Genomic DNA, 13,281 nt, shown 5'->3' with positions numbered 1-13,281 from the left:
ATTGAGAACGTGTGTATCTTCCACTCTAGCATTTGCTGATAAACATAATCACACTTAATTACATTAACTATAGCTATCATGATGATTGTACTTGTAAATGTTGGAGCTTTATGACAGTGTCAGATCTGTGCTGGAAAAAATAGAGCCAGAGTCTGTGAAAGAGACTCAATTGACACAATGACATTATTGATTCAGCTTTGATGCAGATCGACTCACTGTTTGCTTATAAAAGACCAAATAAGAGATAGTAATGTTTATAATTTTTAACATTGGTAATTACCCTCCATGGTAATATTTGTCACTGCATAATGCTCTTATCCCTCCGACTGAAAACATCCACAACTCAAATGTCAGAATAGATTCTCTCGAGTCATACTTGATGCTTCTGAAATCTCTGAGTTTAGAGAGATTAACAGGAAGATACACTCTCAGACACTCTTCCAATAAATATCCATGTATTATATATGTATAGAAGCATTGAAACATATACTGTCGATATCCATTCAGTCTCTGATTTTCAGTTTACTCCAGGAGAAAAGTGAACAGCATGTTTGCATTTAATTTTTTCTTCTTCGACTAGAAATACCTAGGACAAATTGAGCATGGTGTTACCTCAGGCACTTCAACAAAGTCAAGCTCTGCCACAATTCAGTGCATCAGCTGACAGCAGCAGATCTCTGTGCCAGCCCACATCAGCTGATGGCTCAGTCGATGCACGTGGAAGGGCAGGGAGATCTTGGAGCAGAGCCAGAATGCCAAATATGTCATTATGTATTCAGCAAACCCATTAAAGAGGGCGCTGTATTTAAGGGACTACCTATGACAGAGGTAAAAAGTGCAACCTGCAGCTGGTTGCAGAGAGACTGAGATGTGCATCTCTGTTTCCTCTGATATGTTTCTTCCTGTATCACGGCTCTCTTTGTATATTCTTCCTGTAATGTTGCTGCAGAATGGAGAGCACCAAAAACTGACATTTACTGTAACGGCTGCAGATACTGATGATAAAGTATCTGCTATCAAATTGCATTATAGTCGAGATCTGCAGTGCTTTACAATTTCACTTTTGTCACTACAGGTTATTGAGTATAGATTGATGAATAAAATGACACTTATATACATTTACAAGTTAATCTACTGCATGATGAAGTGTGCAAAAAATAAAAAAAGGCTTTAAATACTTTCTGGATCCAGTGTAGGAAATTATGAAAAATGCAACACGGCCCTGCATGCAATGTAGCTATTTTTTAAAAGTGTAAATGATGCATTAAATCAAGCAATGGTGTAAATTATACCCCTCTGATGGAGGAATTATGCTACGAGGAGGATAAATGTAAAAGTCCCTGGGGGCCCGTGCGGAGGGGAGAGTTAGTGGTGACTGTAGGTCCTGACAGAACGCTTCATCCTCACGAGACCAGGGATGTCAACATAAAATTTCATGGCAATCCATCCAGTAATTGTAGACTGACCCACGGAGCCTCCCTTGAGACACACTGCTAGCATGTCTAAGACCAACCCTAGAAATGTTATGTAGCTTTTTTTCCTGACAGTGTAAATGGTGGATATATTTTTTTCTTCCCCTCTTCTGGGCACTGAATGACCCGGAGCCTAAAAAGCAAGAGTAAACTTAACATAATCCCTGAAGACTGATAGTAGCTGCGAGGACCAACACTGGCATTTAGAGCTCAAAGGCTGCCAACTTTACAGCGCGGCTAGACAGCAGCGGACATGCAGATTTGGAGGTGTTGTGTGCACAAATGTGAAAGGGGAATGAAAGCAGAGTGGAGCTACTAATTGCCCCTCTAACCTGCTTGTGGTCACACATGGTCGGGCATTTCTAGAGCCGAGGTGATTATTAGGGAGCTGCATGAAAGACAAACTTCAAGGAAGAATTTGCTTTTCTCACATCTTTCGTCTTCCACTTTGTGGTGATGATCCAGTAGCCTCGGCTCATTTTATTACCTATAATCATGTCATCAAACACATTTGAGAACAAAGAAATGTTCCTGTTGCCTGTTACGTTTGTGATCGTGGAATTTTGAGCTTCAACAGCACATTAGCGTCGAGATCACGGGATGCGATGATGAAATAAATGCCTACAGAGCAAAATGTAAATGCCGAGTTATTTCAAGATGAGCGGGTGAGTTTGTCAGTTGGCTGTTTTCAACTGTATCTGTCAAAGAAGGAGGGCTCTGGTTTTCTGTTTCAGGAATAAAGGAAAACAAAAAAGCATTGCGGAAACATGAGTGACGTTAAGGATGAGGCAATGTGTTGCCATGCCCGAACGTGAATGTGCAGCACACACCGCACAGTGAAAAACAGAACTCCTCCCTCCATCCTTTAACGTCTTCATTTAAATGTGCATTTTTGAAGGAAGAGCGCTTCTCACGTCTTGAAAGGATGTTGATGACTGGAGCACAAATCTCCATACATTTTCATGAGCCGCACTATCAGAGTGATCTGTGAGGAGATAGCCAGCAGGTTTTATAAGAAATATAGATTGAATTTTGTTTATATGAGGAGTGCAGTTATTGATTTATGAAGCAATAAATGAAATATTTCCTTTCGGGGAGCTATATCGATGCGCTTTTTGTTATGTCTTGGAAAAGTTTTTATTTTTAATGAAATGTAATTGTGGAGGCCCCCACAATAAAACTTTATGGATAAATATAAAACACTTCTCATCGTCAGGGGCAGTGCTGTTGTATCTTATTGTTATTAAACTCCACTAAATAACTTTATTAATGTGATTTTCTAACCATGAAAATTAAGGTTCACAAACTTTAAAAAAAACCCCAAACCATGGTCTTACATACTGTGCAATAGGTTTTTTAACACTGGACACTGTGCAATAGCCTCAACACAACCTTTTGAATAACATGTCAATTGTTTTACTGTCTTGTTTTTAACTATTTGATTCTTTTGATTCTTTTTATTATTTGTTTTAATTTCCTGTAATGCTGCTGGAATTGTAATTTCCCTGAAGGAGTCTTCCCAAATGGATCAATAAAGTTCGATCTAATCTAATCTAACCCATTTTGTGGCCTAATATAACCAAATTTGAACCACAGCATTGCTCCGTCATAAAGGGTTAGTCATCTTTTTTGCTTTGGTTATGCCTCAAACATAATCCAGAAAAGTGGGTCATATAAGCAGGTACCAACAACCAACTAATACAGTCTTATACAGTATAAAGGTTACACTTAATAGTGAAGAAATAGCCCCTATGTATATATATCTTCAGCAGTTATATGGGAATGTTTTCTTGAGCCCCTCCACTGGTCAGAAAACTCATTAGCACCCACTAGCATCTGGCTTTTCTGCAATGGGAATGGATGCAATTAAAATTCACTCCTGGGTCAAATAACTAACTGCGGTAGACACAGGTTTAAACGGCTCCGGTTCCGATCAGGAGGGATGTGAACAGAACATCCGAGTCTCAAGTATTCAAACTCTGAGTTTCTAGTAATGTTGAGGGTCCTTATGAATGTCAGGGCTTACGGACACTTGGATGACAACTCAGGAGCAGTACGGAGGTATTTAATGTTTTTTTTCTGTTGTTTTGTTTATGGATGAAGAATCTGTCGCCTTTTACCTCAGTTGTGATGGATTTGGCTTCTACAAGCATGCGTTCAGTCATTTGGAGTGTGTGATTAAAAAAGGGCGGACAACTCTGAAAACAGAAAACGGCACGGGGACATAAAAAACAGCTCTGCAAGTTTAAAATCATGCATCAAGACACAGTACATATAATAAATCCCTACTCACTATGGTAAGTTGCCTCATCTCCACATCGGAACGTCTTTTCTGGTCAAACAGACACTTACCGAACACTTTGAGGAAGAGCTCCCTCTCCTGTGATCCTGCCTTGTTGGTGGCCTTGCAGGAGTACGTGCCCCCGTCACCTTGCCGGATGTTGTGGATGGTTAACATGCCACGGCCTCCTTCCAGCCGGTTGAAGAAGTACTGCTCCGATGGCTCCAGCTGCTGCCCTTTCCTGCACAAAAACAAACAAAAAAAAAGAAACATGAAACTAACTTATCCCTGAGAGTGACGTCCACCAAATTCAGCACATGATGATGTGTAATTTTCGCACTTTGGACGTCAACTGAGTCTGAGTGCAGACAGTTTGACTTTGACATTTTTTTAGAAACCCTTTCAAGCTTTATAAAATAATTGTTTTGGATGGATGTGTCGTACTATAATTGCAATAACTATGTCCTGGTGAATCATTTCCTGTGTGTCCTCTTCATTCCTCACATGCCACAACCTATGCCAGTCAGAGAAGATGGGATCTTCCAGTCAGTGTTTTGAGTCTCGTCGGAGCTCGATTGTGTTGTTGCACTCACAAAATGACTCCTGTTTGATGTGGAATACAGTGTTGACTTAATGTCTTTCTTATTAGACCCTGTAGAGATATTAGTCAGAAAAAAATACAACAACACACAACTGCTAAATTGATCCATGTCTATATTTAAGCTTCATAGCAGAAGCATAATGGTGTGAAGCCGGTTTTGCTGCCTCCCCCGTTTGTTTATTTGCAGCTGCTTAACCAGCCGTTTAATCTGTAAGGTTAAAGGGATTTTTAAATATTTGTAGGAATTTGACTTTTTTCTCTCCCATGCTTCCGCAGATTGAAACTCATTGGTGCTTTTTAATGCCATCTGCTAAAAGTAAAGGATTAGCTCAATTACCGAATATCTGTGGAACGGAATCAAGCAGCGACTCACTCAAATAGAAATACATCTTTAAATTCCTCTGAAGTTTGTGTGAAAATGATTATGTACAATGTGAGAGGGGTCACTTATAGTTCAGGGAATTATCACCCAGCTCTTCAGTTCCCCTCAGTTTTATGCCTTGCAACCGCAATGTTGTTTTTTTTTGTTTGGCCCTCATAACACACTATTTGGGAGTTGGGGGAAAGTAAAAGAACATTTTGAAGGCTAATGAGTGTTAAGTAGTACGTGTTAAACTGCACAAGCAAAACAGCATTAAATATAATACAAATTCCTCTACAAATGACCTCTGCTCCCTTCACAGCTACAACCTACAGTCTGTATCCACAGAAGGTCAATGTTTTCTCACTCAATGTTTCAATGGAAGGATACAATTCTTCAAAGCTATAGCTTTGGATAAAAGGATATGAAGAAAAACAGCCTTCAGTTGCCATTTATTATTAATTTGGCCTGATAATACTTTAACCCTGAAATATAAGGTATGCATATAAAAACACATTTTTATTCCTACCTGTTCGTTCAATAGAGACAATAAGGCACTGAACCTGAAACTGGCCCTTTCTTTTTAAACCCAATAAACTGTTGTGCAAATTAAATTCAAAAGTGATGAGTACTAAATTCTTAGAATAATGCATACTTCTAACTACATTTGGACGTCCCTCTATGGTCTCACACTGTGTGGACTGTGTGAATGAAAAAGAAAACAATCTGATTATTTAGGGACCTCAAATATAAAGATTTCAAGGCTCAGACACAAATGACACAAACACAGTGGTGCCGTGTGGCGAGATCTACGCCCCAGCTGCACTATACTGCGTGAAACAAAGCAGGAGGGAGGATAATTGAAAGTCAACGGAAGAAACACCAAAGCCAAGTAATAATAACTTGAGCGAGCCAAATAGGAAATGAAGAGAGGCTTCATCTTAAGGACAGACAGTGCAGGATGGGCTGCAGCACTGGATCTCATTATACTGACTGACTGCTGACAGGTAGTCCATTACCCATGATGCACAGGGGATGAGGCGAAAACCCCCGACTGGGAGGCTGGAGATCACTGGGAGAGGTGGCATCAAAAGGAAAGAATAAATGGTCTTGTGATTGTTGTTTACGCCGAAGCCCATTCTTTTGTTTAATGCAGTGGTCTCGGACTGACACAGTGTGACCTGGGAAATTAAGGAGAGCGTGCTGTATTGTTTAGATAGTCGATGGACACTGAAGACCATCAGATCGGGACTAAAGTGAAGTGAAGAGGCATACGTTTTTGTAAAAAAAAAAAAATCACCGTGCACCACGGGAGCATTTGAAACAGCATAAAGAAGCAATTGCAAGGATAAATAGATTCTATTCTGGCGTCACAATCAGTTCAATTAATTTTAAATGTTACATTATATTGAAGTAGCTGTGTTGCAAGATGCAATTTTCTACAGTTGGACAAGATTCTCAATTCAATCACCGTCTGTAATTACCACGCCAAACATAACTCAGTTTCCCGGAGTATTAAAAAGAAACAGAGGGAATAACGACAGTCTCAGTATGAAAGTAATAAATGGATCAATACATCAGCTCTCACCCATCCTCACTGTGAGGTTCCCCTGCTTTTTTATGCATGCTGTTAAATCATTAAAATCATATTTTCCTGGTTTGCTCCGCCACTAAAATGACAAGGTAGCACACCCTGGAGTAAATATCATTTCTGCTGTTTGGGCTGGAAGCTAGAGAGCAAGATGAATGAGGCTGCACGACATTGAGGTTGTTTCCTGCTGCGCGGCGTCTTTAAATGTTGTTTGTACTTCACAAAGGGATGTGCGTGTTGCCTTCGACTTCTCTTTCAAGCTCCGACGCGTCGACGCTCATTATGTCTCGGAGACAATGTCACATTAAGTGCAGGAGCGTCGAGTATGCCTCAACAGTCTAACTGCAGAGTTCACAGTTTGTTGTGTACAACAAAGTTTCCTGTCATCGGGTTAAATCCTGGAATAAGTGCAAATGCTGATATCTGACTTTTGTCAGGCTTGTGCAATTATTTGAATGCTTCCTGAACGTTTAAAAGTAAAAATCAAAGTGGAAATTACTAATTAACGTGGATCCTGCCATTTATTGGAGGGATACTCACTTCTTTCAAAGACCGGGTCAGCATGTAATTTGTTTTGTGTTAATCGAGCAGCTCTGACTGTGCCTCTGATTTACACCTGCTGGTCACCACACAGAAACTGCTGCCAATCTTTGGGAAAAAGAAAAGCAGCTACATAAAAAAAATGTATGAAAGTGTGGGTTTTTAAAAGCACATTGCACTTTGTTCAATTCAGAGCAGGTAAGTGCTTTTTTACCAGTTTCTTGCCTGTGCCTCTGATTTACACCTGCTGGTCACCACACAGAAACTGCTGCCAATCTTTGGGAAAAAGAAAAGCAGCTACATAAAAAAAATGTATGAAAGTGTGGGTTTTTAAAAGCACATTGCACTTTGTTCAATTCAGAGCAGGTAAGTGCTTTTTTACCAGTTTCTTGCCTATGCAAAGTTGGGGTATTTTGTACCTTTTTTTTTAAGGTAAGAATATAACCATTTTTCGTGTACTTGGATTTGTTTTTGTGGATGTGTTTTCCTATAGTTGCTTCCAGGCAGCCATTGATTTGCATTCACTTCCGTGCAGCATGAAAAAGAACTTACAGAAAGCACAGAAAAGCCTGAGGTTCGAGATAAATCACTGTAGGAACAACGTCTCTCTTCAACCGTGTGTCTTGTCAAAGTTAATGTCAAGTCAGTGTTGCGTGGTTACTCACTGCCAATGCTACCTCTGTTGATTCGATTATCAAAACTTAGTGCTGAAGTAGAATAAAAATAAATCAAACAAGAAAAGTTGTTTCCTGTGATGGATTACTTCAAGAAAGCCCAGCTGCAGTCAGCAGTAATGTGTGAAATGGTCCATTAAGATGAATTAACTGAAAAAAAAATATTACTGAACAGCATGAATAATCAATAAAGTAATAAATAGACGCTCAGGTGCAAAGAGCCTGTCACGTTAAGTGCAAGCTAACTACTTGACGTCAAGCTGTGGGGTGGGTAGTGCCGTGTCAAATGCTCTCCAGGTGCAAATTTCCCCATTGTTGCTATGTGGCATGTGATAATATTGAGTGGCTGCCGAGGGCAACGTGCGAGGGCAAACTATCAATCTCTCAGAGCTGAGGAAGGGGAAATATATCACATTTGTACGTATAGGATGTGTGCATTTATTTTTCTCTAAAGGAAACATGCACACATCGCAGGGGTAATAACGATAAATACATTTGCAATAGTTATGGGCCTGTTGGGCTACAGATGTTTCCCAGAAACCGACTCGCACTTTGTTAGAGTTTTTATTAGCCAAGATATTTTTTAATAGTGCAACCTGAATTATTACTAGTTTGAAATGAGCGTGGGAAGCCCAGTCTATGTGCAGGTCGGCAGAGAAAAGATGGAATGGGTGCAATATTTGGGTGTATATTGCTCTACTTCATCTTTGAGATGCTAATTTGGGTTATTGTTTAAAAAGGTTTAGGCGCATGTTCAGAAAACTCATCACTTTCCTCATATAGTCCATCGCTGCAGCTCCTCTTTCAAGCCTCTTTCAGAAATGCTTGTTCTTTTTCAATTCGCTGGCTTCCAGTAGGAAAGTTCAGCCTCCACTTTCAATCTAAAACCATTTCCAGGCTGAACGACATGTTCTTGGAAGTATGTTTTCTCTCATTTAGTGTGTGTGTGTGTTATCTGTGTTGCCCAAGCAACTCTGCCATGTTTGGATCAATTTAAGACCTGAGAAGACAAATACTTATATACTTTATAATAAAGCCATTTAATACGATAGGCTAATAGTTGGTGTTACATTTTATGGGCAAAGGCAAACATTGTAACATTAAGTGTATTTGAAGTATAGTCTAACTGTGAGATCTCTTACACAAGAACACAAAGAGTGACCTTCTCAGCTGCTGTAAGTGCCACTCGGTGTGCAATATGCAGACGAGGGACATTATGATATCAAAATTCCGTGGAATTTTGAACAGGACGACTGAGGAGGCAGATCAGGAGCTTCAGGAGAGTGTTCGGTCAGGGAGCTACCTCTACCAGTGACTTTTTAACTTTGCAGTACGTTAAGAAACATAAAAACTAATTTGGCACACACAGAGGAACAAATTTGTCTACCTTGGGACAGGAGAACGTACCTGTGCCACGTGACCACGGGGTCCGGAGATCCAGAGGTGATGCAAGTAAACGTGATGGATTCTTGGTAGTCAGCTGTGGCATTGAAGGACTGCTGGAACACAGACAGCACCGGAGGGACTGCAGACACAAACAGAGCAGAAACTAATAGTTAGACAGGAGGGCTGTCATTAACCTCTGAGAAGTTGAATCGACACTAAAAGCTACAATATTATTGTATCTGGGAAGACAGTTCAGTCTTTATGAAACAATATGGTGAAGGCTAGACATTTTCAAATGGAATAAATTGCCCTTGTAAGTGGTTCATAAGCACTCACTGAAAATGTTACTTCTGTCTGTAATCCAACTGGGATTTCAAATAACACTGTGACCCAGCTTTGGTAAAATCACAAAAGGAGCCGATGTGAAACCATAATGCTATTGTCTGATTCTGAAATGCCCGGCTAAATCCATACAAACAATGCCAGTAGAGAAAATGTGTTTCAACACATCAAACACAGCCGCACTGTCGGTAAAGAACAGCTCTTTTATTTTTGTCAGCAGACTATTCAGTCCCCGTCAGACGCTCGAGCCATTTCTCATGATGTCTTGGCCAATCTCTGCCATGTCAGAATTAGGGGGAACGTCATTGCTGTGATTTTAAGGTCCGTGGTTTGGAGGACCTGCAAATACAAACTGAAAAAGCTTAGGCTCTCTATGGTCATATTTCATTATGACTAGAAATAAATAGATGTAGTATACGCAGTTTTATAGCTTAATATTTATAGTGCAACATTTTTTACGTCAGCATTTTGGAGTCTGTGTAATTGCAAGTCAGTCTCAGCCATCAATCACGTTTCACTCTATTTTTATAGCATCAAATAACTAATTGAAATGAAACATACAGGAAAAATGAACACTTGAACAAACATCATCTGACAGAAACCTTTTAAAAATATAATTTAACCTGTTCTATGATTTTGTCCCATCACACAACATAGAGGAGGCAGGATGTATGACCTATACTGCAGCAAGCCACCAGATGGCGATCAAGATGATTTGGCTTTACTTGTGGGAAGCTGTCATATTATCCATCTTTATATAAATATATATATATATATATATGTATACTCTATGGCATAGGTCACCAATAGGCGGACTGCAGTGTGGATTTGGACCCAGACTGTTCTATACGGACCCAGACCTATTATTAGATTAATTACTTCATTTTAAGATGCCTTTTTTCAAAACCTCTTATTTTACTTGAAATGAGAAAAGAACATTTAATTTATTATGAGAGTGCCCTTCAGTTCATTGTGAGAATTTATAATAAACATTGTCATCAGTTTTTCATTTCGTACAGACATTGATACAACTACCAGGCTACTTCAAAATATATGGCACTCATAATCATAACGCATGCTAGACATTATGATGTTTTAGAATTTAGCTTCAGGGTTTTCTAACTGGACCTCTTTGAATGTTAACTGAATACCCTTGGTCAATGGTTATGAGCCATGCAGTGAATCAACTGCTTACTTTATGATAATATATATAAACTGTGTATATGTGTTTTTGTGCTCAAATGTGTCGGTGAATTAGTACAACGGTGCAGCGTGCGTTATAGATCTTCTATGAGCAGCAGATGTCTTGATGACGTTATCAACAGTATGCGCTGAGTGCTGTCAGGGACACACAGCCTGTCCCTGCCATCCGATCAGCTGAGGGCTGTCATCTTGTCATTCAGTAAAAAGGAGAGCAGAGCGCGGGCCCCGGCCTTTTCTCCGTCTGCCTCTGCAGTGATGCAGGAATGACAGCTTCATAGAGCGAGCATGTTTATCAGGGGTCTCAGTCCATTTCTCAATCCTGCGCTCCTGCTCCCGCTACGACTGCTCTGCTGTGGCCTTGTCCGGTCGCGCTGCGTGATTGAGCGTGTTTGGAACATTTAGTCCGCTGGGTAGGTGAGAACAATGACACTCCAGAAAAACCTAAAATAAACCAGGTGACGATCAAATAAGTCCACCACCTGAACACACAAAGCTGAGGCTGAACACACAGACTCACAAAAACAACCGTTTGGTCCAAGTCTCACAGTGAGCAGCATTTCTAATGGAGTGGGGGAAATTTGCTTAAATATCCCATTATAATAAAGATTGTGTGAGAAAACATTTTAGCTGCATAGAAAATCACTGATGATGTGACTGGATAAAATAGGTGTTTAGGGTTAATGCTATTATGCAGCACTGTTTTCTTCATCTCAGGTTACATCATTACACACACTGTACTATTATTAGGATTATTATTATTATATATACACATTACTCACCACTATGCACATTACCTGTCTATTTTATCTTTGCATATTTGACCAATTATACTATTACTTGATTTGTATTCCATTAAACCTTTGGAATTCTAATTATACTGTGCAATATAATGTATCCTGTGCCACTGCACTACTTTCTCCATCTTTTATTATCTGTCTTTAGTGAAAGGTGGATATATGTACATCTCTATTTTTTATTCCATCATCTTTTTGACCATGTGCTGCTTATACAAGTGGATTTACCTGACACGAGATCAAAAAATTTATCTTATGCCAATTAGAAAATTTAAACAGCTAATAAACAAAAATGTATGGTCATAGCTCGTCCCGGACATGGCATGTGATTTTAATATGATCAGAATTAAATCAATTTTTACAGATTTTTTAATCTATTTTTTTAAATATGTGAGATTGTAACTAGCAGCTGCACAGTGATAATATTCAAGCGCCATTTGTTTTCTTCTGATTAAAAGAAAAAGATGGATGAAAAGCATGAAAGGTCACTTTGTGGGAAGACGAAGCTCAGTTGCTTTATATTTCAAAACTTTCAACTAACATAATTGGTCGCATGCAAGTTAATTAATTGAATTTGTGATTGGTGTCGCCTGGAGGACATTTATTCCATGTGGATCTACAAACAACTTGGTGAAATTAAATTAAATTAAATAAAATCTGTGGCTTAGCTCATTAAAATACATCAGCGCTGAAAAAAAGCTAGAAAATGAGACATTTTACATACTTGGGATAATGAATAGGCAATTCTCATCAAAACATAATCATCACAAATGCCTAATGAACCACAACACTGGGGTGTACTCTTTCTTAAAAGATCAATTACTCCAACGACACCAGTGTGTATTATGTGTAAACGAATACATGTAGATTCCACAGTGTCTATTTATTTATTTATTTTCTTTAAGTGAAAATGAACAAATACTTCTGTTTTTGTCATAAAAACCAACAGGGGACTGGAAACACAGGCCTGAGTGAGACACACATCAAGGCACAGTAAAGCTTTTCAGGGATAAAAAATGACCTGAGCAATAATCAAACACTATGAGTTCTTTCCAATAGCACTGACTCGGCGAATGAGAGGAGCTAACCATCGATTTCCATGCCAATAGATCTCCTTCTCCTCCTATGCTATACACTCCCACATTGGTGAACTTTGCTGAAACAGCCCTGTTAATGAGACACGCTGCCAAGCAGGGAGACTTCAAAAGAGCAAATCAGCAACAGTGTTTAAGCTTTCAAAAAGAATCTGGTGAGCCTTTATGAATTCTTCATGTTTTAGTCATATCCTCGGAACTTCAGAGGCTCGGTGGAGATGTTTACAGAAGTCTCCGTGAGCGTGCACTGTAGATATACAATATTTCCAGATACAAACATGGTTGGACAGATGTAAATGCATCCACAAGGAGCTACAGAACTTGTTTTCTGCGGATCACCCACATTTACCCACAGTAAATGTTACTACAGTGTTACACCTACTACACATTCAGTCAATCAATGTTTTAGGAAGAAGACCTTTTCCCCGAGTGCTCATTAAGGATTTGTTTTGCCCTCTGCATTTGCACACGAGCTGGAATCAAAGCTGATTTATAATTGGGAATGTAACGTGGCAGAGAACACAGGTTTTTCCTATTCTCTTTCTGAGCACGCAGCCGTTGTGATTGATGCCACTGCAAAATAATTAAAGAAACCTTGAAGGACACAGTCGGTAGTTTCCACTGACAGCTGAAAAGGGGAAAATTGCGGGTCTAATGTGTGAGTGAGTGAACCGACAATTAAGTGGATGTGTGGAGGGAGGCTACAGGCGAAATCAAGATGTTAACACTGTTTTGCATCGCCGCAAGTTGCCATAGAAACAAACAATGACTACTGTTGCTGGAGGGTCATCAAGACAGAGGAGACAGATCTTATTAGGCTTGGCTGAAGGATCTGAATGGAAAGGTTGGCATATGTGAGTTAAAGGTGGAAAGTGTGCAAGCTAAAATCTTTTATAAGCAATCCAAACTGCACTGCATTAAAGCAGCAGTTTGACATTATGT

General features: G+C 39.5%; 1 protein-coding gene across 6 annotated transcripts in view; it reads right to left on the bottom strand.

Annotated features, from left to right (window-relative positions):
- Positions 1-13,281, bottom strand: part of LOC109638878 (neural cell adhesion molecule 2) — a 381,983-nt gene that overhangs the window by 46,642 nt on the left and 322,060 nt on the right. For all 6 annotated transcript variants that reach the window (XM_020102061.2, XM_069521443.1, XM_069521441.1 and 3 more), the window contains 2 exons: positions 8,928-9,045; positions 3,825-3,994 (listed from right to left, as the gene is read on the bottom strand). In XM_020102061.2, coding sequence (XP_019957620.2) covers positions 3,825-3,994; positions 8,928-9,045 — 288 coding nt within the window. The remainder of the gene's footprint in view (positions 1-3,824; positions 3,995-8,927; positions 9,046-13,281) is intronic.

The sequence above is a fragment of the Paralichthys olivaceus genome, chromosome 24, assembly GCF_024713975.1.
Source record: "Paralichthys olivaceus isolate ysfri-2021 chromosome 24, ASM2471397v2, whole genome shotgun sequence".
Taxonomy (NCBI): Eukaryota; Metazoa; Chordata; class Actinopteri; order Pleuronectiformes; family Paralichthyidae; genus Paralichthys; species Paralichthys olivaceus.
This window is presented reverse-complemented; position numbering and strand designations above follow the sequence as displayed.